At 42.8% G+C, this 24,987-nt stretch overlaps 1 protein-coding gene across 1 annotated transcript in view; it reads left to right on the plus strand.

Moving 5' to 3' along the window:
• The window catches only part of phf21b (PHD finger protein 21B), a 269,761-nt gene that overhangs the window by 194,517 nt on the left and 50,257 nt on the right, over positions 1-24,987 (plus strand). Inside the window, exon 7 of the mRNA XM_068050837.1 lies at positions 16,117-16,239. Within this exon, the coding sequence (XP_067906938.1) occupies positions 16,117-16,239 (123 nt within the window). The remainder of the gene's footprint in view (positions 1-16,116; positions 16,240-24,987) is intronic.

Below are 24,987 nucleotides of genomic sequence, written 5' to 3' on the forward strand. Positions count from 1 at the left end.
TTGTTCAGTTTCCATAATTTTCCTTCTGTATCTGCTGCCTCTTTAGGTGGTTTCAGGTACACATCTCTCTGAAAAGTATCACCTTGCAGAAATGCAGCTTTTATGTGAATGGATCTACATTCCCATGAATATGTGGCCAAAAGGATTTTCAAGATTACTTTTCCAGCTGTGGGAGAGTCCACTCGAACATTGGTATCACCCAATTGCTCTTCAAAACCCCGCGCAACTAACCTCGCTTTAGCCTTATAAGTTCCATCGGAAAGGACTTTTGCAGTACAAATCCATCTATGTGATAAGACTGACTGTCCCCTATCTGATACCTCCGAATAAACTCCAAACTCTCTCCAACTCTCTAATTCCTTATGTTTTGCTTCTCTTATTAGTTTATCTTCAGGTTTATTGGCAGCCACTAAAACTTGACAATCATGAGGACTTCTACTTCCAACGCTGGTTAAGCTGCAGCTGGAGAATTGCGTACAGTTCTGGTCGCTTTACAGGAAGGACATTATTGCTCTGGAGAGATTACAGAGGAGATTTACAAGAATTTTGCCAAGGCTTGAAAGTTGCAGTTATGAGGAAAGATTGGATAAGCTCGGGTTGTTTTCCTTAGAACAGAGGAGGCTGAGGAGTGACTTAATTGAGGTGTACCAAATTATGAGGGGCCTAGATAGAGTAGACAGGAAGGACCTGTTTCCCCTAGCAGGAAGGTCAATTACCAGGGGGCACAAATTTAAGGTGATTGGCAGAAGGATTAGAGGAGACATGAGGAAAAACTTTTTCACCCAGAGCATGGTGAGTGTCTGTAATTCGCAACCAGGGACTGTGGTGGAGGCAAAAACCCTCAATTCTTTTAAAAGGTACCTGGACATGCACCTGAAGTGCTGTAACCTGCAAGGCTATGGACCAAGTGCTGGAAGGTGGGATTAGATAGGGTGGCTAGTTTTTTTGGCCGCGCAGCCACAATGAGCTGAATGGCCTCCTTCTGTGCCATAATTTTTCTATGGTTCTAGTTCTATTCCGAGACCACCCTCTAGCCTTCATTTCATTGTGGAATCTATTCAAACTGCAGCCTCTTTGAGCAGTTTGTCTTTCAGCACGACTGCTAGATCTCCCTTGCACTTTATCGGGGGCTATTTCTCTACTACGTGATGTTTCCTTACGCAAGAGTCACTTCCAGAACCATTATCAAAACTTGCACTGCGCTTTCTTACCCTCCACTCTTTCACCCCATTCTGCCAGTCCATGGCTCTGGCTTCTTGGCTATCATCTTGAATCTTTAATCAATATTTAAACTTTCCTGTAGTTTTTCCTGCACGTCCCACAATTGTTGCATCCCTCCATGGAATATATGTCACCCAAGTACCTATTCGAGGCAATTGGCCTTTGGATGCGATAGTTCTTTCCTGAGCATCATGATCGGTTACGTTACTATTCAACTCTTGATCTTCCTGTGCATCAGGACCTTCAGCACAAAACAAAATAAGTATTTGAGGTACCTGGTGCCTCTTTTTCTTCTATCAGCTGCTCAGATTCTGAGAATTTGCAATCAATCCGGATTAATCGTGAAGAATGAACCTTAACAGTTTGATTTCCATGCTTGATAACTACTGTCTTACCATCTCTACCGATTACCTTACCCAGGGCCCTTCCATTCCTTATGGCCCTCTCTTTTATAGTTGACCAAATCTCCTGAACTAAAATAAAAACAAGAAATGCTGGAACCACTCAGCAGGTCTGGCAGCATCTGTGGAAAGAGAAGCAGAGTTAAAGTTTTGGGTCAGTGACCCTTCTTCGGAACCTGGTTTGGTGTGCTTTATTCTGGGGGACAAATAAAGTGTTTGATTTCTTCGGTAGGTGGGAAACTTTATTTTTGATATGCTGTGACCTGTGGAGAAGTGCGACTGAATTAACAGTACATTTTTCCCGCCTTGGTCATAACACAATCTACCTTTAAGTGGTGCGGGTCTTGCATGACTAAGGGCCCCTCAGTTGAGGCATACAGCCACTCAACAGCATATTCAGCACTGGGCTGCACCGCGCAATCATAATTAGTAGGCAGCACAAAGTTTACATGCTGCCTGCATTACTTTGAACGGGTGCGGGTTAATTGCGCATCACCATTCCACGCCTGATTTCAGGGGCTATCCAGTTTTGTCCACCCATGTCATACAACAGTCAGTGTATTCTTGGACCCACTGATTTATGGTAGGAAAATATGTTGGGACGGATGAGCAGGAAGGTGGAAGGAGCAAAAAAAATGGTAGTGTGCAGAAAGTCAGGGAAGATGTGGAAAATGCAATGTGTGAACGGCAAGTGGTGGGAAAGCATCAATGTGTGGAGAAATAGATGAAGGCATTGGAGTGTGGGAATGGAGAAGGTATGGCATTTGGAATATGACGTAGAAGGGAGTTGTGAGTAGCGGTAAGCACTCTGCATTCAGTATGGGAATTGTCAAAGGTGGCAGCAAAAGTTGGTGTAAGAGAACAAGATGTTAATTGTATTTTAATTGGGTGTTCAATTGTATTCAAGTGGTGGGCATTAACTGGGGATTCACCTGTGCGTATATATAGGAGAAGGCTGAAACTGTGGTTGTTGGATTGCAGATACATATGTAATGTGTAGCCCTGTAAATAAAAGCTTCTAAATGTATAAAGACTAGGCTCAAGTTCTATCCTTCACCACCTGGCTGTTTGAATTGTTACATGGTAGTAAAGAATGGTTGCCTAAAGGTGAATGTTGGAAACCATGCATTTTTCTTCAGACATAAAACTAAAATCCTAGTGGCTATTGTGGAAAATGGAAGAAAGCAAGTTTAAATTGTCAGGGTATGATTATTCTCCAGTGTTCTTGAAGCATGTATCATATGACCAGTGGAAGAATGAGCTTGATATGTGGACATGGGTTACTGCTCTATTAAAGAGAAAAGAAGGTGTGGCATTGGCATTGTCACTTCTTACAGGAAGTAAAATCAGAAGCAAGATTTTTTCCTGAGATGGATACCATTCAGTTGAATAGTGATGAAGGTTTGGACTTTGTAAACTGATTAAAATCTACAAGAAAGATGATCTGTTAAATGCTTATAAGACCTGGTCAGAATTTGATAGATTTCGGAAAACGAATGAACACTCCATGGAACAATATATCATGGACTTTAACAATTTGTATAAAAGATTGATAAAGTTCAATTTGGGGAATCAGTAGATTGGTACTAGCTTTTAAGTTACCAGATTGTGGTACAGTATCTCCTAGATAAGCAACTGGTTCTACCTGGTGTTCAGTTCTCGGAGAAGAAGACTCTGGACAAGATTTAGCGTTTCGGATCGGGTCTTTGACTTTGAGGTCAAGGGGGGGTCCTGATCTCGCACTGTGTCCGGAACAGTCACCGACCTCGACTTTTGCCTGAAAGGCCAAATAGTGGCCAGATGACATGCTCTCCATCCACTTAAGGATGGCAGGCAGGTTCTCAAAACTGGAGGGCCAATAGGAGAACCTCCAGCACAGAAGGAGCTGAAGCCTGCCATTGCAAGTATGGGACAGAGAGGGCACCTCCATCTTGAAAGCCTGCCTGGAACACTGGCTCCTGGTCTGCTGCTGATCCCTGGCCTTAATTGGCCTTTTAATTAGCTTAATAAACTACCCACCGCTTGCAGCCGTTCCACCCCTATCCGGCATCCAGCAAAATTGCCCATGGCAGGATGCCAACATGCCAACTGCCAGTGCGCAATTATACACCTGCCCACCTCCATTCTCACCCCCATATTGGGGCAGAAATCCTGCCCTCTGTTGAATCAGATGTCTGCTGCCTTAAAACAAAATCTTGGGAAAGCCTTCATGGAACAAATGAGACATTCCGCTATAGCACACAGAATGGAAGATTTCGAAATAGTCCAGATACTAGATGCAGGCATCAATAGAACGGAAGGATTAAAGATGAGTCGAATGGTGATGAAAGCACGTGTAACTAAACTGGTTTTATCAGAAGACGATTAATAGGTGCTTTAGATGTGCCTCAAAGTATCGTTATGCATTGAATTGCCTAGAGTGAAGAGACAGAGTCTTTGAAATGACATATCATGAAGATAATTCTGAAGAAGAGGATGATGAATTCAAACAAATTCTATTGGCCATGAGTTTTAATCCTGTGACGAATGTACTAGTTGCAGACTCTTTTAATTCTGTGGTATTGGATAGTGCATGCACGTCAACAGCATGTGGGGTATATTGGTTAAAACGTTAGCTTGATTCACTAAGTAGTGATGATCGACACAAGGTTAAGAAACAAAAAATTACTACTTGCTTTAGGTTTGGCAATGACAACAGCTTGAGGTCACTAAAAAGAATTCTAATATCATCTAAAATAGCTGGAGTAAGCCATTTTATAAGCACTGATGTAGTCTTTAGTGAGATATCTATGTTAGGTAAACCTTCTATGATACAGGCAGAAATGAAACTGGACATGGAGCATGATAAGGCAGTCATTTGGGGGAAATCAGTTGTTCTGTAGTTTACCTGGTCAGGACATTATTGTATTTCCTTAACAAAATTTAATGTTTCTCATCAGAGTGTTAGACGAGTATTAATGGCATCAGGTAATAAGGGTAAGAGAGGAGAAAAAGCAAGTTGCCTAAAGTTACATAGAAAATTTGCTCACCCTACTTGTCAACGGTTGAAAATCCTGCCAAAGATATAGGTGTAGTTGTTGAATGTACAAGGCTAAAAGAAGAGATTAGTGAGAATTGTGAAATCTCTTAAGTAGTATCGAACGATGCCCCCATGTCCTGTTGTATGCCTGCCATTGGCACGTGACTTGAACAAGGTAGTTGCCTTGGATCTAAAACTATGGGACAAAGACAGAAATGTTTTCATCTTACGTTGTATTGACCTGGCTATTAAATTTAGTATTCTGTACTAATATATAGTAAGGATAAGTTATCATAGATAAAATAATGGAGAAATGGCTAGGGACTAGACTTGGGACAACAGCAATGTTTTTGACCAAAAATGGAAGTAAATTTGCGAATGAGTTCCGAGATATGTGTGAGAATATGAATATCGTTGTCATGAATACAGCAGCTGAGAATCCATTTAGCAATGGTCTTTGTGAAAGGGATCATGCTGATTGATGAAATGGTGTGTAAAATTTTGGCTATTGATCAGAGTAGAAATTGTCAACTGCCCTAGTATCAGCAGTTCATGCAAAGAATTCTCTTCAAACGATTGGACGATATAATCTTTACTAACTAGTTTTTGTGATCCTCCTTTTCTGGAAGGCACCATAATTAGTTGCATTTTTTTCTGAGGAATTAAATGCTTTGCATGCAAGGAGACTGGTTTTTAGCAAGGCTAAGGTATCCAAGAAAATTCATAGAGCACTGAGGTATAATATTAGACCATTTCAGAAGAGTTCAATTCAGGAGATTTGGCATACCATAAAAGAGAGGGTCATAAGGAATGGAAAGGCCCTTGTAAGGTTATAGGTCATTATGGTAAGACAATACCTGTCAAGCATGGCAATCAAACTTTCAAGGTTCATTCCTCATGATTAATCGGAATCAATCATAAAATCTCAAATTCTGAGCAGCTGTTTGAAGTAAACAAGGTACCTTATACATCAAATGTTCATGTTATTTGTGATGAGGGTCCTGAGGCACAGAATGTAGTAGGTCATGGGCTGGATAGTGGTAAGTAGCATGGAGTCTAGTTCTACAGAGTACTGTTTCTACTGAGGACTAAGCTCGGGGAATTTGTTAAGTGACGGAAGAGGTGCCATTCGGGTATTTAAAAAAAAAAGCAATCCCAGAGAGGGAGCGAGACCCGAGAGCTGAGGTCTAAAGGCTCAAAAATTGATCAAAATTAATAGTTTCTACTGGCAGGGTAGGGATTTTGAAGAACCAAGACAGCATGGAGTGGGCTTCGCCAACAGAAACTCTTTGCTCAGCATGATAGAGCCACCTTCAGATGGCTCAGAACACATACTGTTCATCTGACTGCTCACCGCCTCTGGTCCAGTACACCTACTCAGCATCTATGCTCCAACACTCTGCTCCCCACCTGAAGCTAAAGACCAGTTCTACGAGGAACTCCATAATATCATTAGTAGCATCCCCAATACCGAACATCTGTTCCTGCTGGGGGACTTTAATGCCAGGTTGGGGCCGACCATGACTCATGGCCCTCCTGCCTTGGGCGCTATGGCATTGGAAGGATGAATGAGAATGGACAGAGACTGCTTGAGTTGTGTACCTATCATAACCTCTGCATCACCAACTCGTTCTTTCACAATAAACCCTGTCACCAGGTTTCTTGGAGGCACCTAAGATCACGTCGTTGGCACCAGCTGGACCTCATCGTCACAAGGCGAGCCTCTTTAAACAGCGTTCAAACCGCACGCAGCTTCCACAGTGCGGACTGCGACACCGACCACTCCCTGGTGTGCAGCAAGGTTAGACTCAAACCAAAGAAGCTGCATCACTCCAAGCAGAAGGGCCACCCGTGCATCAACACTGGCAGAATTTCTTATCCACAGCTGTTACAAAAATTTCTAAATTCACTTGGAAAAAGCCCTTCAAAACACTCCTACAGGGGATGCAGAGACCAAGTGAGCCCACATCAGAGACGCCATCTATGAGTCAGCTATGACCACCTATGGCAAACGCGTGAAGCGGAATGCAGACTGGTTTCAATCTCACTTTGAAGAGCTGGAACCTGTCATAGCCGCTAAGCGCATTGCACTGCTGAACTACAAGAAAGCCCCCAGCGAGTTAACATCCGTAGCGCTTAAAGTAGCCAGAAGCGCTGCACAAAGAACAGCCAGGCGCTGCGTAAATGACTACTGACAACACCTATGCAGTCATATTCAGCTGGCCTCAGACACCAGAAACATCAGAGGAATGTATGATGGCATTAAGAGAGCCTTTTGGGCCAACCATCAAGAAGATCGCCCCCCTCAAATCTAAATCAGGGGACACAATCACTGACCAACGCAAGCAAATGGACCGCTGGGTTGTGTACTCCAGGGAGAATGTTGTCACTGAGACCGCCCTCAATGCAACCCAGCCTCTGCCAGTCATGGATGAGCTGGACGTACAGCCGACAAAATTGGAACTCAGTGATGCCATTAATTCTCCAGCCAGCGGAAAAGCCCCTGGGAAGGACGGCATTACCCCTGAAATAATCAAGAGTGCTAAGCCTGCTATACTCTGAGCACTCTACGAACTGCTTTGCCTGTGCTGGGATGAGGGAGCAGTACCACAGGACATGCGCATATCATCACCCTCTATAAAAACAAAGGTGACCGCGGTGACTGCAACAACTACCGTGGAATCTCCCTGCTCAGCATAGTGGGGAAAGTCTTCGCTCGAGTCGCTTTGAACAGGCTCCAGAAGCTGGCCGAGCGTGTCTACCCTGAGGCACGGTGTGGCTTTCGAAAAGAGAGATCGAACATTGACATGCTGTTCTCCCTTTGTCAGCTACAGGAGAAATGCCGCGAGCAACAGATGCCCCTTTACGTTGCTTTCATTGATCTCACCAAAGCTTTTGACCTCGTCAGCAGACGTGGTCTCTTCAGACTACTAGAAAAGATAGGATGTCCACCAAAGCTACTAAGTATCATCACCTCATTCCATGACGATATGAAAGGCACAATTCAGCATAGCGGCGCCTCATCAGACCCCTTTCCTATCCTGAGTGGCGTGAAACAGGACTGTGTTCTCGCACCTACACTGTTTGGGATTTTCTTCTCCCTGCTGCTCTCACATGCGTTCAAGTCTTCAGGAGAAGGAATTTTCTACCACGCAAGATCATGTGGCAGGTTGTTCAAACTTGCCCATCTAAGAGCGAAGACCAAAGTACGGAAAGTCCTCATCAGGGAACTTCTCTTTGCTGACGATGCTGCATTAACATCTCACGCTGAAGAGTGTCTGCAGCATCTCATCGACAGGTTTGCGGCTGCCTGCAACGAATGTGGCCTAACCATCAGCCTCAAGAAAACGAACGTCATGGGACAGGCCATCAGAAATGCTCCATCCATCAATATCGGCGACCATGCTCTGGAAGTGGTTGAAGAGTTCACCTACCTCGGCTCAAATATCACCAGTAACCTGTCTCTCTATGCAGAAATCAACAAGCACATGGGAAAGGTTTCCACTGCTATGTCCAGACTGGCCAAGAGAGTGTGGGGAAAATGGCGCACTGTCACGGAACACAAAAGTCCGAGTGTATCAAGCCTGTGTCCTCAGTACTTTGCTGTACGGCAGCGAGGCCTGGACAACGTATGTCAGCCAAGAGCGACGTCTCAATTCATTCCATCTTCGCTCCCTCCGGAGAATCCTTGGCATCAGGTGGCAGGACCGTATCTCCAACACAGAAGTCCTCGAGGTGGCCAACATCCCCAGCTTATACACCCTACTGAGTCAGCGGCGCTTGAGGTGGCTTGGCCATGTGAGCCGCAGGGAAGATGGCAGGATCCCCAAGGACACCTTGTACAGCGAGCTCGCCACTGGTATCAGACCCACCGGCTGTCCATGTCTCCGCTTTAAAGACGTCTGCAAACGCGACATGAAGTCCTGTGACATTGATCACAAGTCGTGGGAGTCAGTTGCCAGCGATTGCCAGAGCTGGCGGGCAGCCATAAAGGGGGGGCTAAAGTGTGGCGAGTCGAAGAGACTAAGCAGTTGGCAGGAAAAAAGACAGAAGCGCAAGGAGAGAGCAAACTGCAAAACAGCCCTGACAACCAATTTTATCTGCAGCACCTGTGGAAGAGTCTGTCACTCTAGTATTGGCCTTTATAGCCACTCCAGGCGCTGCTCCACAAACCTCTGACCAGCTCCAGGTGCTTACCCATTGTCTCCCGAGACAAGGAGGCCAAAGAAGAAAGAAGAAATACTAGATTCTAAAAGAGGGAGTAAAGGTTTTTCTTTTTAGATCATGGGTAGGCAGCTGAGACCTGTGCTTGCAATTCTTGTGGTATGTGGGAACTTCAGGATACTTCATGTATCATGGAGGACCACGTGTGTAGGAAGTCTCCAGCTGCTTGAGCTTAAGCTTAGGATTTCTGAGCTTGAGGGGCAGCTGGAGTCACTGCGGAGCATCAGGAGGCTGAGAGTTTTCTGAATTGTACGTTCCAGGAAGTGGCTGTCCCACAAGCAGAGAGAGTTCAGGATAGTGGATGGGTGCCATCCGGAAGAGTAGGAAGTGCAGGAATCCTCAGGTGTATTCCACTCTCAAACTGGTACTCCGCTTTGGAGACTGCTGGGAATGACGACACCTTGAAGGAATGCAGTCCACACCATGGCACCAATGAGCAAGGGACTGCACGGGAGCGGGGTGGGCACAGTAAAGTGTAGAAATGCAGTCGTTATAGGAGGTTCAATAGACGGGGACAAAGACATTTTTGTAACCGTCAGCATGAGTCCCGCATAGCGTGTTCCTTCGCTGATGCCAGGGTAAAGGACAACTTGGAGAGGGTGAAGAATATTCTGCAGGGGGTGGGGAGTAAGCCAGAAGTTGTGGTATACGTCGGTACCAACAACATAAAGAGGGCAGGTGTTGAGGTCCTATGGTCAGACTTTTAGGAGCAAGGGAGGAAATTAAAAAGTCGGGCTTCGAAGTGAGTAATCTCTGGATTACTCTTAGTGCCACGTGCCAGTGAGAATAGAAATAGGGAGGATCAATGCGTGGCTTGAGGCGTGGTGCAGGAGGGATGGCTTCAGATTCTTGGGGCATTGGGGTCAGTTTGGGGACAGGAGCACCTCAACAGGACTGGGACCAATGTCCTCTTCGGGTGGTTCACTTGTCTGGTTGGGGAGGCTTTAAATTGGCAGGAGTTTGGGCACCAGCATATAGAAAGAGAAAAGAGGATTAAGGTGCATAAAGGAATAAGTGTATTGGATAATACTAGAGAAGGAAGTAGTACCATATTAGATTGCAGACTAAGAAGTACTATAAGGAATGCAAAGACAGATTTGGAATGCATGTATGTAACTGCACAAAGTGTGCTGAATAAGGTTGGTGAGCTACAAGCACAAATAGCCCTGTGGGAATGTGATGTAGTGGCAGTAATGGAAATGTGGCTTAAAAATGGTGAGGACTGGGTGCTTAATACTCACGAATACAAAGTGTTCAGAAAAGATACGGAAGGAGAAAAGGGAGCTGGGGTGGCAATACTGATTAAGAAAGATATTGCAGTGTTCAAAAGGGAGGGAGGATGTCCTTGAGAATTAAGAAGCAAAAGAGGTATAATCACGCTACTGGGAGTACTTTCTAGTACTCCAAAATAGTGAGAGAGATAGAGGAGCAAATCAGGTAAATCATACAGATGTGCAAGAACTATGAGACTTCACTTACCCAAATATTGATTGGGATAATGTTAGAGTGAAGGGAAAGGATGGGGAGGAATTTATGAACTGTGTTCAGGAGATCTTCCTTGACCAGTATGTTATCGGTCCAACATGGAAGGAGACATTGCTGGATCTGGTGCTGGGGAATGAGATGGGCCAAGTCATAGATCATAGAGAGATACAGCACTGAAACAGGCCCTTCGGCCCACCAAGTCTGTGCCAACCAACAACCACCCATTTATACTAATCCTACATTAATCCCATATTCCCTACCACATCCCCACATTTCTCCTACCACCTACCTACACTAGAGGCAATTTACAATGGCCAATTTACCTATCAACCTGCAAGTCTTTGGCTGTGGGAGGAAACCAGAGCACCTGGCGGAAACCCACACGGTCACAGGGAGAACTTGCAAACTCCGCACAGGCAGTACCCAGAATTGAATCCGGGTCACCGGAGCTGTGAGGCTGCGGTGCTAACCACTGTGCCACCCTAAGTCGATCAAGTGTCAGTGGGAAAACACTTGGGTAAGAGTGATCATCGTATTATAGGTTTAGATTAGTAATGGAGAAGAACAAGGAACAATGTTAAGTAGAACTTCTAAATTGTAAGAGGGCTACCTTCATTGGGGTGAGAAGGGATCTAGCCAGGGTAAAATGGAACCAAAGTTTGAGAGGAAAACCTGCAACGGAACAATGGGTGATTTTTAAGGAGGAGATGCTTCAGGTACAGGCCAGGTACATTCCAACAAGAGGGAAAGACGAGGGAGATAGAGAATATGATGAAACAAAAAAAGATGGTGTTGGATGCCGATCAGGTGAATTCTTTAAGCAAGGACCAGGCCAAATACAGTTCAGTTGAGAGGGGTAGTGAAAAGGAAAATAATGGAGAGCTAACATGGGTTTGTAAAAGGCAGATCATGTTTAACTAATCTAATTAAACATTTGATGAAGGAATCGAGAAGGTTGAAGAAGTGAATGCAGTGGATGTTGTCCATATGGATTTTAAGAAAATGTTTGATAAAATACCACATGAATGGCTGATTCGCAAAATTAAGGTTCATGGAATAGTAGGGTCAATGTCAGCTTGGATAAAAAAATTGGCTTAAGGACAGAAAACAGCGAGTCATGTTAAATGGTTGTTTTTCTGACTGGTGGATGCTAGACAGTGGTGTTCCCTAAGGGTCAGTGCTGTGACCATTGTTTTTCTTAACATATATAAATGACTTGAATATTGAGTAAAATTTCAAAATTTGCTGATGATACCAAACTTGGAGGTGTGGCAAACAGTGAGGATGTTATCAATTGACTACAACAGAACTTAGAAAGGCTAGCAGAGTGTGCAGACAAGTGGCAGAATTTAATACAGAGGAGTGTGAGGTGATGCATTTTAGCAGAAGAGATAGCAAGAGGCAATATGTACTTAATGGCACAGTTCTAAAGAGTGTGCACAGACAGGGGTTCATGTGCATTGATCATTGAAGATGGAAGGACATATTGAGAGATTTGTTAGCAAAGTACATGGGATCTTGTGCTTCATAAATAGAGGCATTGAGTACAAAAGCAGTCAAGTAATGTTGAACCTTTATACGACTCCGGTCGTCACACTTCAGGAAGATGTGAAGGCCCTTGAGAGGGTGCAGTAGAGATTTACCAGAATGGTTCCAGGGATGAGGACATTTAGCTATTAGGTTGGTTGGAGAAGCTGTGGTTGTTCTCCTTGAGCAAAGAAGATTGAGGGGAGATTTGATACAGATGTACAAGCTTATGACCATTTTAAATAAGGACGAGAAAGAAAAGGTATTCCCTTTAGCTGATGGTACAAGGATGAGGGAACACAGATTTAAGGTTTTGGGCAAGAAGTACAGGGGGGAATGTGAGAGAGAACCTTTTTACGCAGCGAGTGGCGATGGCCTAGCCAGAGCTGGCAATGGACTCGATGAGCCATGTGGCCGCCTTCTTTGCTGTTAAAACTCCATGTGAGTGCTCACAACAAGAATGACAGATTGTCGTTTGGCACAGAACTTGAGTATTACTGAAAATAGAGTCATGTTATCAAAGCTTTTCCTCGTGCACTCATCAGGACAATCCACAAGAATACCAATGTAAGAGAAAACAACGACTTTATACTGTATGAGAAAAGAGTGCTGATTGGTTGGCAAGTGAACTCTTATTGGTAGAGGCGTTGCCATGGAGAATATTTACCACCATATCTTTTAATCTATTTACCCAGTTAAGCTTAGCCAGCCCTCCGCGTAGATCTATGCAACTGGCATTGTCTAAGTTTAAAATTCTTGTTTTGGACTCAACTATGTCGTTCTCAAACAATATAAAATTCTATTGTATTCTGATCACTTTTTCCCCAGAGGATCATTTACAATGCGATTATTAAATAATACTGCATCATTACACAATACTAGATCTAAATTGGCTTTATCCCTAGTTGGTTTCACAATGTATTGTTCTGGGAAGCTGTCATGAAAGCATTCTACTAACTCATCTTCTGGACTCCCTTTTGCCAATTTGATTTGCCCAGTCTCGATGAAGATTAAAGTCCCCCATAATTATTACATTGCCAAACTCCAGTTATTTCTTGCTTAATGTTCTGTCCAAAGGTATAACTACCATTAAGGGGCCTGTAAACTACTCCCACCAGGATTCTGCACCCATCCTTATTCTACTTCCTGATCTGAGCCAGGATCCTTTTATACTACTTATGACATCTTTTATTCTCAGGGCTACTCCTTTTCCACTTTGCCTGTCTGTTCAAAATGTTATGTACGCAGCAATATTTATTTCTCAACTTTTGTCACCCGCAACCATGTATCTGTAATGAAGATTAGATCAAACCCATTTATCTCTATTTGTGCTGCTAGTTCGTCTATCTTGTTACAAATGCTTTGTGCATTTAGGTAGAGCCTGTATGTTTTGTTTGCCACTATTCTTTGCATGGACCTTATTCGCTGATGCACTATTACCATTAAACTCTTTATACCTTCCTGTCCCACTCTGCTTGTCTTTACCCAAACTATGACACTGCTTCATTGCCGTAACTTTTCTCGTTAGACTTCGAAATTTCCCTTTACCTGACCCCTCCCCCCCCCCAACCCCCACTTTTCATTTAAAGCCCTTTCTACAGCCCTAGTTACACAATTCACCAGAATGCTGATCCCAGCCCAGTTTAATTGATGCCCATCCCAACGGAACAGCTGCCTCATTGCCAGTACTGGTACCAGTGCCCCATGAATCAAATCCCCTTCTTCCAACACAATTCTTAGAGCGACATATCTAATCTGCTTGACCCTATGCCAATTTGCATGTGGCTCAGGTAGTAATCCAGAGATTATTACCCTTGAGGTTCTGTTTATTAATTTAAAACCCAGTTCCTCAAGCTCCCTCCGCAGAACCTCATTGAGTTCTCCCTATATCATGGGTTCCTACATGGACCACAACAACTGGATCCTTCACCTCCCAGTCCAAGTCCTTGTCCTGCAATGAGGAGGTGTCGCAAACCCTGGCACCGGGCCTGCAGCACAACCTACGGAACTTCCAGTCTCAGCTGCAGAGAACAGTATCTATTCCCCTGGCTATACTATCCCCTATCACTGCTACATTCCTTTTTATTCCCCCACCCCCCCCCCCCCACTTTGAATGGCCTCCTGCACCATGGTGCCATGGTCAGTTTGCCCATCCTCCCTGCATTCCTTGTTCTCATCGACAGAGGCAGCAAGTACCTCGTACTTTTGTTGGACAAAGACACGGTCAAGACTCCTCTATCACTATATCCTGGATCCCCATAGCTGCTTGATTTTAGTCACATCCTCCTGCCTCTGAATAATTAACCTAAAGGATGTGACTGCTGCCTGGAACAAATTGTCCAGGCAACTGTCCTCCTCCCTGATGCCCCACAATATCTACAGTTCAGACTCCAGCCCAGCAACTCTGAGCTGAAGTTCCTTGAGCTGAAGGCAATTTAATGTTGTCCAGAAATTCCCACATGCTGCAGTATGCTATAGCATACCACCTGTTTTACTATGTCTGTCTAAATTGTTTACTTATTTAATTCATTAAAATTATTGTTCAATCGGTTATTTTAGTTCTATAGATCAATTATTTTATCTAGTTTATTAATTTAATAAAGTAATAGTAAGTTACAGATTCTTAGCTCTGAGTTTGACACACTTCCCGTGTTTATTCACCAACCAATCACCTACCTGCTGTCCTGTGATGTCGCTGCTTGTTTTTTTTTTCTTGGTAATTTTGAAGCTCCGACTCTTGACTGTGCTCCACTTGCTCTCTCGCAGGTCCACTCTAAAGCGTTGTTTTATCCTAGGCCGCTCCTCTTGCTCTCCAGTAAAAGATTAAGAAAATTAAATCTGGATAAATGTGTACTTAAGTTCCCATCCTTAGGTGACCCAAGGACATGAAGCTAGTCATTTGCAGCGATGCTTCACATGCTGATCATCTTGATGGGCATTCTAGTGCAGCTGGTTTCAACATTTATTGTGGGTGAAAATGGGAAGTGTTGTCCTTTAGCTTGGAAATCTACGAAAATAGAAGTGTTAAAAGTACTCTGGCTGCTGAAACGCTGGCTTTCGTGGAGGTAGTGGATATGGGATTCTATTTGGAAAATATTTAAAGTGACATCCTATACAATGGAAATGCTGAGGGTAGCATACCCATTGCATGTTATGTAAACAATCATTCATTGTACCCTTTACAGTGAGTGAGAAAAGATTATGGATTGATCCTGTTGACTTGATACAAAAGCTGGAGAGAAAGGAAATCTCCAAAATTAAATGGGTAGATACAAACCATCAACTGTTGGATTGTTTTACAAAAAGAAATGCATGCATGAAAAAATTGTTGGGGATCCTGGAGGAGGGGCATTTCACAATGTAATGCTTTCTACATAGTGTGGAAGTACTTCAATTATATTTACAACCAAAATGTCAAAAAAGTCTTATTTTTATTTAGAGAGAGAAGTGAATCTATTAATTGGGTGTTTAATTGTATTCAAGTGGTTGGCATTAACTGGGGATTTGCCTGTGAGGAGCAAGCTGACACTATGGTTGTTGAATTGGAGGTGTATGATATATAATGTGTGTCTCTGTAAATAAAAGCTTGTAATTGTATAAAGACTAGGCTCCAGTTCTATCCTTCATCACCTGGCTATTTGAGTTCTAACACAAGAAACTGTGAGTGATTGATGTTGGATAGTGGCAGAAGGGAAAGGTTCAGGGATTGGAGAGTGATCCAAGTGTTTGTGAGCACTGGGAAGATGGTTCCAGGGTGTAGTGGGACTGGGAGAGTTGTTAACCAGGTACCGGAAAGACAGAGAGCAGTAGGTTAGCAGGGGAAAAATGTGGGAGCATTGGGGAAGGTGATGCAGATTGTTGCCACGAAAAGCCTGGTGATGAGTATTATTGGGGGCAGGTTGACCATGGCAAATTTGGGGAAAGGCATGGGTGCTCAGCTTGGGGTGCATGGTGAGAGGAAACAAGAGGGAGTGGTAATGGTAGTTCAGAAACCCCAGTTATTTGTGGATTAAGCGTCCGGTCAAGGTTAATCCGACCCTAAATAGTAAATTAACATTTATGCACTTCATGAGCTTGTCCTGAAGATGATTATGTAAGTTAATGTTCCACACATTTAAGATTTTTGATCATCAGAATGCAGCATTCAAAATCTTTCAGTTACTTGAGTATATTATTTTGTATGCTAAAAATAGAATCCTGTGGATGTATGGTCACGCACCTATTGTCTTTTTTTTGTAGGTATTCATCATTCAGCCACAAAGTCAGACCCAAACAGAACATCTGACAGAGAAAAGGAAAACTTCAGGAGAACAACCTCAGGGCCATCTTTCCACAAAATCGAAGAGAGAAGAAAATCCCGAGGTAAAGATGTTTCAAGTGAAAAGGGAGTGGTTGCATTTCCTTACTTTAAATTTGCACTTGCACACAACTTTTAAATGTATTGTTTAAGGGAGAAGGTATAATTGCAGAGAACTTTCTTCTGTCCACTGTTTCCATCCAGTTAACTTTATTCTACATGTTAACTTTTTTAATTGAGTAATTTATTTGCACTTCATCCTATGGAATAGGTCTATCCCAGTTCCCTATCCTGATCCACAAAGAAGCAGTATCTAATTTTCACACTCAATTGATTGTGAGGCCTGTTGCATTTCCCACACCTCACCCCACATTGGTCCACACTCAAAGTCCCACTCAAGTTTCTGCTTCCAACCTGACAAGGAACCTGTTTCAATTCAGTTGGTCAGAGGGGTGGCCTGCTTTGGTTACCACTCCAAACTATCATTGGACCCCAATATTGCTCCCTGTTTGGTCTGGAAATCCTCTCCAGTTTCTACTTCTCACCCAACGATGGTTATGTTTTAGTGGATCCGATTTATTTCTCCTGATTTCCCACTCACACCACCGACGGACATGCTGTGGTCCCACGCCAGAGGATCATTGATCCTCAATGTCATGTTCCCTAACCCTCTGTGCAGAGAATTTGTAGCTTTCCTTGCTTACAAGTAAGCCCTGATTTTTCTTTTTCAATATTCTTCCTTCTTTCTGTGTTGCACTTAGATTCACAAAGTTTTCTCATCATGGCTTGTGTCTCTGCTTATTTGCTCCCTCTCAATTCCAGTAGAAGCCCCTTCCCCATGGTATTTGATTTAATGGATTCATATCCACAGTATTACATTTGGAGCAAAACAGAAAATGCTGGAAATATTCAGGTCAGGCAGCATCTGTGTAGAGAGAAACAGTTAACATTTTAGATCACGGTGTTTTGCTTTTGTATTAAATTTAGACTTGTTTTTCTCTGTTTGTAAGTGTTTCCTGCCATTGGGACCTGTTCTTTTTTGGACATATCAAAATGTCAGACAGGAAAAGACCAACTAGTCCATCTATCTAGGATTTCCTGTACGGTTGTGATGCATTATAAATCATGATTCAGACATTTCCGACCCACCAGAAACCGACAATATATAAATAATCAAAGGACAGATAAGGCCGATTAGAGACCAAAAAGATGATCATGTGGAGGCAGAGGGCATGGCTGAGGTACTACATGAATGTTTTGCATCTGTTTTCGCTAAAGAGGAGGATTCTGCAAGTGTCATAGTAAAGGATGAGATAGTAGAGAAAGTAAATACGATAAAAATAGATAGATGACATATTAAAAAGGTTGGCAGCACTCAAAAAGTAGAAAAATCACCCAGTCTAGATGGGAAGTATCCTAGTTTGCTAAGGGAAATAACTATAGAAATTGCAGAGACCCAGGCCGCAATCTTATAATCCTCCTTAGATATGGGAGTGGCACCAGAGGACTGGAGAATTGCAAATGTTACACCCTTGTTTAAGCTACAGCCCAGTCAGCTGAATGTTGGTGGTAGGGAAACTTTGAGACATTAATCCGAACAAAGTTAATTGGCACTTGGAAAAATATAGGTTAGTAAATGAAAGCCAGAAAATGAAATATGTTGAAATCAAATTGTATTCTACTATAATAAAAACAAGAAATGCTGGAACCACTCAGCAGGTCTGGCAGCATCTGTGGAAAGAGAAGCAGAGTTAACGTTTCGGGTCAGTGACCCTTCATTCATTCTACTAACTTGATTGAGTTCTTTGATGAAGTTATGGAGACGGTTGCTGAGGGTAGTGCAGTTGATGATGTGTATCTGGACTTTCAAAAGATGTTTGATAAAGTGCCATACAATAGAATTTGTTAACGCACCCAAAGTCCATGGGATTAAAGGGTCAATGACAGCGTGGATACAGAATTGGCTAGGGAAGAGAGTAGTAGTGTATAGTTGTTTTGCAGATGGGAGGGGAGTGTGCGGTACTGTCCCCCAGGGGTTGCTGTTGGGACCTCTTTTTGATATGTATTTTCATGACCTGGACCTGGGTTTACAGGGCATAACTTCAAAGTTTTCTGATGATGTGAAACTTGGAAAGGTAGTGAACAGTGAGGAAGGTAGTAACAGACTGTTGAAATGGGCAGCCACTTGGCTATTGAAATTTAATGCAGGGATGTGTGAAGTGATTCATTTTGTTAGGAAGAATGAGGTGATGCAGTATAAGCTAAATGGTACAATGGTTCAAAGATAATGCAGAGGAACAGAGACACCCTGGGGGTGTATATGCACAAACCTTTGAAGGTAAATGGGCAAGATGAGAAAGCTGTTTAAAAGACATTCAGGATCCTTGGCTTTATAAATAGAGGCTTAGATTACAATAGCAAGGAAGTTATGCTAAACCTGTATAAACACAGGTTAGTTCCCAGCTCGAGTATTGTGACCAATTCTGGACACCATACTTTATGAAGGATCTCAAGGCTTTGAGAGGGTGCAGAGAAGATTTACTAGAATGATACCAGGGATGAAAGACATGGAGTGACTAGAGCAAGTGAGATTTATTCTCCAAGCAGTTAAGATAAAGGGGAGAGCTGATGATAGGTATTCAAAATAATGAACAGTTTTGATGGAGTAAAAAGGATAAACTATTTCCAGTGGGAGTGGGGCGGCACAATGGCGCTGTGGTTAGCACCGCAGCCTCACAGCTCCAGCGACCCGGGTTCAATTCTGGGTACTGCCTGTGCGGAGTTTGCAAGTTCTCCCTGTGACCGCGTGGGTTTTCACCAGGTGCTCTGGTTTCCTCCCACAGCCAAAGACTTGCAGGTTGATTGGTAAATTGGCCATTATAAATTGTCCCTAGTATAGGTAGGTGGGAGGGGAATTGAGGGAAGGTGGGGATGGGGTAGGAATATGGGATTCATGTAGGTTTAGTATAAGTGGGTGGTTGATGGTCGGCACAGACTCGGTGGGCCGAAGGGCCTGTTTCAGTGCTGTAACTCTAAATAAATAAATAAAATAAAAGGGTGGGTAACCAGAGGACTTGCAATTAAGGTTCTCAGCAAAAATACCTGGTGTAACATGAGGGAAACATTTTTTACACAATAAGTTGTTGTCTTGCCCCCACTCTGTTTGGCATCTTCTTCTCTATGCTCCTGACCTTCACTTTACCTGAAGATATTGAAGTAGTCTACTTAGACACTAGGTCAGACGCAAGCTGTACATCCTATCAAGGTGAAGACAAAAACACATCGCGTCCTGATCAGAGAACTACTCTACGATGTTGATGCTGCACTAGTCGCTCACACGAAACTCAGCTACAAAGACTTGTGGGCTGTCTCTCCCTTGCCTGTAACTTGTTCTCCTTGACTATAAGCATCAAGAAAACCGTGATCATGGGACAAGGTATTGCATCTCCGTCCCTGATCAGACTAAATAACACCCCACTGGAAGTGGTTAGCAAATTCTGCTACCTTGGGTTCATGGTGACAGACAATCTGTCGCTTGATGCAGAGCTAGATACAGGCGTAGGAAAAGCAGCTACCACCTTTCGCCGACTTGCGAAATGCACATGGGATAACACCGAGCTGACCCTTAGGACCAAGCTGATGGTTTATTAGGCCTTTGTTCTCAGCACCTTGCTGTATGGCTGTGAAATATGGGCGACTTACAGCTACCAGGAAAAGAAGCTCTATAATTTCCATCTTCACTGCCTGCGGCACATTATAGGTTTATCGTGCAGGACAAAAATGCGGCAGTCCTGTAATAGGCAGAGCTCCCAAGTGTGTTGGCACTAATCAAACAGAGGCGTCTTCAGTGGATCGGACAAGTCCACAGGATGGACGACGGTCACACACCCAAGGACCTTCTGTACGGTGTGGTAGCTGGGGTCAGACGGCAAGTGGGGCGCCCAAAGCTCCGCTTCAAGGATGCTTGTAAGCGTGACCTGAAGGTCTTAAATGTCAACTATCGCACCTGGGAGTCACGAGCTGGTGAAAGAGGGAAATGCCGACACATCCTGTGAACTGGTGTGCATTACCACGATGAGCAGTTGCTACAGCAGCTTGGCAACGCACCAATATCAAAAACAACAACTCACAGCGTGACTTGGCAGCTTCACGTGCAGCACTGATGGCAGAACCTGCCCCTCAAGGATTGGCCTTCACAGCCATCAGCAAAGGTGCATCAAGGAAAGACGTCCCACCTAAACGGATTGTTTGCTGTGTCCATCATCTTTCATAGATGGAAGGATGCCAACCATTGTTATCTCGAATGCACAGCCTGAAAGGGCAGTGGGTGCTGATTCAACAATAAATTTCAACGGGAATTGGATATATATTTGAATTAGAAATATTTGCAAGGCCACGGGGAAAGAGCAGAGAAGTCGGACGAATTGGATAGCTTTCAAAGAGCTGGCATGATGGGCCAAATAGCTTCATTCTGTGCTCCATGACTTCTTTGAAAAACCTCTCCAACCCTGTAGGCAATCAAAACTAGTCCAGGAGATCAGATTGACCATGACTTGTATTATTCGACACCTACTTTTCTTTATGATATAATCTCTGCCACAACCAGGAGCCAGTCCTGCTCTGTTTTCAAGATATACAGAGAATCAACACTCACTGCATGAACCGGCAACTTGTTCCAAAGGTCTGCTATTCTCTGGTTTTAAAAAAAAGAACGTTCTACCATCTAACCTTGTTCTGCCATTGCATAACTTATAAACATGACCCCTAGCCCCCTCCAATCAAAATAATTTGTTAACGTGGACACACTCTAGTCCCTTCATTTTTAACAGTTTTAGATATAACAATGAAATATTATAACAAAATGTTAGATAAGTTAGTTAGGCTAACGGAGGACTAATTAGTGCCTACACCTTGCCGGATATATCCAAAGATCCCAAGGGAAAATAGGGGAAGAAATTATATTTCAGGGTTCTAATTTGAGTCAGTGTGTTCTGGACAACTGGAGAATAACCAGTGTAATATCCATTTTCAAAAAGGGAGAGCTAGCCTTGATAATTAGAGGCCAGTTAGTTTAACATTTGTGAAAGACAAAATTTTGACATCTTTAATTAAACATGAAATTAACATATCTAGATGAAGAAAAAATAATTCGAAGCAGCCAACACAAATTTCAGAAAGGAAGATTGTGCTTGTGTTATAATGGTGCTTCTATATTTTTTGTTAGTTTTTTTTTTTGAGGACTCGTATTTTATCATTATGGACATTGTTTTATGTGGGAAAGTTGAAAAGGATTCCATGGATTTTCTTTCACTGGGGTCATTGAAAGGACACTGAGAGGTCTTGTTTGAAAACAACATTTATTGGAAGTCACCTATCTTCAGGTAAATACCCAGCAGGAACTTTTTGACTTGGGAGAGATGTTTACAGAGAAGTGGCAAGTCAGGATTTATAGGGTTCAGGAGGTATGACTCTTGAGATATTGTTTTTGGTTTTGCTTTGGACTGTGTGTTGGGGTGTGAACTGTTTTGAAGGCAGTTGGAGAAAACCAGCCAAGAGAGGAGTCACCATCAACACCCTTTTCCATCTCTTTGAGAACTTCCTGAGAATCAAATGTAAGAAATAGAGAAACTGATGCTGCATTTCTCCTGAAAAGCCTGCCAAACTGATCTTCAACGTCGCCTGAAAAGAACTGTTCTGGAAAGATCCCAGTGACAGCCATCTATGTGTATTTGGGATGTCAAACCAAAAAGGGTCAACTGATCTCTTTCCATATCTTTTTTTCTTCTTCACATATTAGCAAGTATTTGGCCAAAGTATTCTTTTTTGTCTTTTTTTTGTAACAGAGCTCTAAAGAGAAAATCTTTATTTTTTCCCATTAACCTGTGTGGGTGTGGGGAGGTGGGGGGGAGCGTTGCGAAGGCAAAAGGGAACTTTCATACTTCAGTCTGTGTGTTAATGCTTTGCTCCGTTATTGGTTATGTCTTGTTTTGTAATAAACTGGTAATTTTATTTATTAAAGAAATCTGGTTGGTGTATTTTATTCTGGGATAAAGAGTAGAGTCTAGGATTGCCCGTATTGGTAACTGGGTAAACATTTAAATATATGTTCTGACCTGTGGAGAAGTGGAACTAGAAAAGACAGTGCACCCCTCCCATCTCAGTCGTAACACTTTTCAGATCTGAGAGAACTCTTTTGAAGAAGTGATAGATCAAGTAGATGGAGAAAATGCAGTAGATATGATGTACATGGACTTTTAGAAAGCCTTTGACAAGGTACCATGCAGGAGTCTATTAGAGAAGCTTAACGGGTATAAAATTGGGGGATGGTAGCAAGTTGGATTAAAAACTTAGGGAGGAAATGGAGAGTGGGAGTTGAGGAAATTTATCAGAGCGGTTTGAAGTGAGTAGTGGTGTTGCACAGGGCTCTGGTCTTGGACTGCTTTTGTTCAATAATTTGGGTACAAGGTTACCAAATCTGGTTTGATCTATTCCTGGAGATTTGATCATCTGTTATTTGATCACATGGCATTCAATCACATGGTAATGATGCTTAATCAAATGACATTTGATCATGTGATTTTGCTCACTGTTTGCAAATATAACTGCATTTACCTTAATTAGCTGTCTTTGTATCACCAAACCCTGAATAAGATATTTGACTTTTGTTTTATAGTGAGATGAATTTAATAATTTATAAATCAAAAAATGACAAGTATAGAATAATTTAAGATTAATTAACACCTACATAAAATTACTTCTGTGATGTTCCTACAGTATTGATTTCAATGAGAAATATCAAATAAATTCCACTGATTCAACAAAAACGTCAGTATAAGTAACTTGTAGCTCAAGATTTCATGGCTTTTTGCAATACACAAGTTATAAAAATAACAAAATGGATAATGGGTATATACTCCAAATGGAAGGATGTGACTAGTGGTGTCCCCCAAGGATCTGAATTAAGGCCTCAGGTTTTCATATATTTATCAATGACTTAGATGATGGAATAGAAAACTGTATATCCAAATTTGCAGACAGCACTAAGTTAGGTTGCAGAGTAAGTGGTGTTATAAAAACAGAAAATGCTGGAAATACTCAGCAGGTCAGGCAGCATCTGAGGATACCTTTCCTCAGAACTGAAAAAGATTAGAGATACAGCAGTTTTTAATCAAGTTGGATGACAAGTAAAGGGCAGGAAAGAACAAAAGGGAAGGTTTGTGATGAGGTGGAAAGCAAGAGTGATTAAGTGACGAAAGCAGTAATGGTGCAAAGCAAAAGGGGATGGTAATGGGACAAGTAAAACAAAAGCTGGTTCTAGAGAAGCCATAAATGGCAATAGCAGAACCATTACTGGCACCTGTCGTCTGAAAAAATGGGAGCAATGGTTACAGTCTGAAATCATTGAATTGAATGTTGAGTCTGGAAGGCTGTAAGGTGCCTGTTCAAAAGATGAGGTACTATTCCTCGAGTTTCTGTTGAGCTTCATTAGAACATGTAGGAGACCGAGGACAGGAAGGCCAGAGTGGGAGTGAGATAGAGATTTAAACTGGCAAGCGACTGGAAGCTCAGGGTCAGATATGTGGATTGAATGGAGGTGCTCAGCAAAGTGATCACCCAATCCTGTGTTTGGTCTTCCCAGTGCTGTGGAGACCACATAGTGAGCAGCGAATAAAGTATGCAGCGCATGGAGAGATGTCTCCAAAGGTGAAGGACATCACTGAGAGGTTGCAAAACATTTTGTGGGTGTAAGGGGAACAGCCAGAAGTTGTCATCCATATGGGAACCAGTGATATAGGATGAAAAATGGTTGAGGTGTGGTCAGAGTTTCAGGAGCTGGGGAGAAAGCAGGACCTCAAAGATAGTAATCTCTGGATTATTCCCAGTGCCAACCGCTAATGAGTATAGAAATGGTATGGTAAAACAGGTTAACACATGGAACGTTAGGACCAGTTTGGGGACAGGAGGGACTGTTCAAAATGGATGGGTTGCACCTCAACAGAGCTGAGACCAATGATTTCCCTGGAGGTTAATTAATGCTGTGGGGGCGAATTTAACTAATTTGGCAGGGGGTAACACCAGAGTGAAACATTTGAGAGGAGAAACTAGGTTCACAGAAGACTGGTAGACATGAATAGGACTAGAGTAAAGAATAGTTCAAAAATGGGGGGATTAGACAGCATACAAATGCGAGGCAGTGGAACTGAATTTGGCGTGCATGTGCATAAATGTGCATACCGTGGTAAATCAGGTTGGTGAGCTGCAGGCACAAGTCACCAAGGACTGTGATAGAGTGCCAAGAGAGACCTGGCTCAAGGAAGAGGAGGATTGGGAATTTGATATTCCTGTCTACATGGTATTCAGGAAAGCTAGGGAAGGAAAAAAAAGTTGGGGTAGCAGTATTGATCAAATAAACTATTATCGCACTGGACAGGATTGATGTAGTTGAGGGGTTAAAGACAGAGTCTATTTGGTTAGAACTAAGGAACAGTGGAGGAGCTATTACACTTCTGGGTATGTACTATAGGCCACAAATAATGAGAAGGAGATGGAGAAGCAAATTTGCAGGAAATTATTGAAAGATGCAAGCACTGCAGACTAGTGATAATGGGGGACATCAGTTATCCTAATATACACTGGGATAGTAACTGGGTAAAGGAGGGAGGAATTCTTGAAATGTGCACAAGAAAATTTTCTTAGTATGTTTCCAGCCCAACAAGGAAGAAAGCAGTGCTGGGATTAGTTCTGTGGAATGAAGTGGGGGGAAGTAGAGCATGTTTCAGTCAGGGAACATTTGGAGAACAGTAATCATAATA

This window comes from Heterodontus francisci, chromosome 18 (genome assembly GCF_036365525.1).
Source record: "Heterodontus francisci isolate sHetFra1 chromosome 18, sHetFra1.hap1, whole genome shotgun sequence".
NCBI classification, from domain to species: Eukaryota; Metazoa; Chordata; class Chondrichthyes; order Heterodontiformes; family Heterodontidae; genus Heterodontus; species Heterodontus francisci.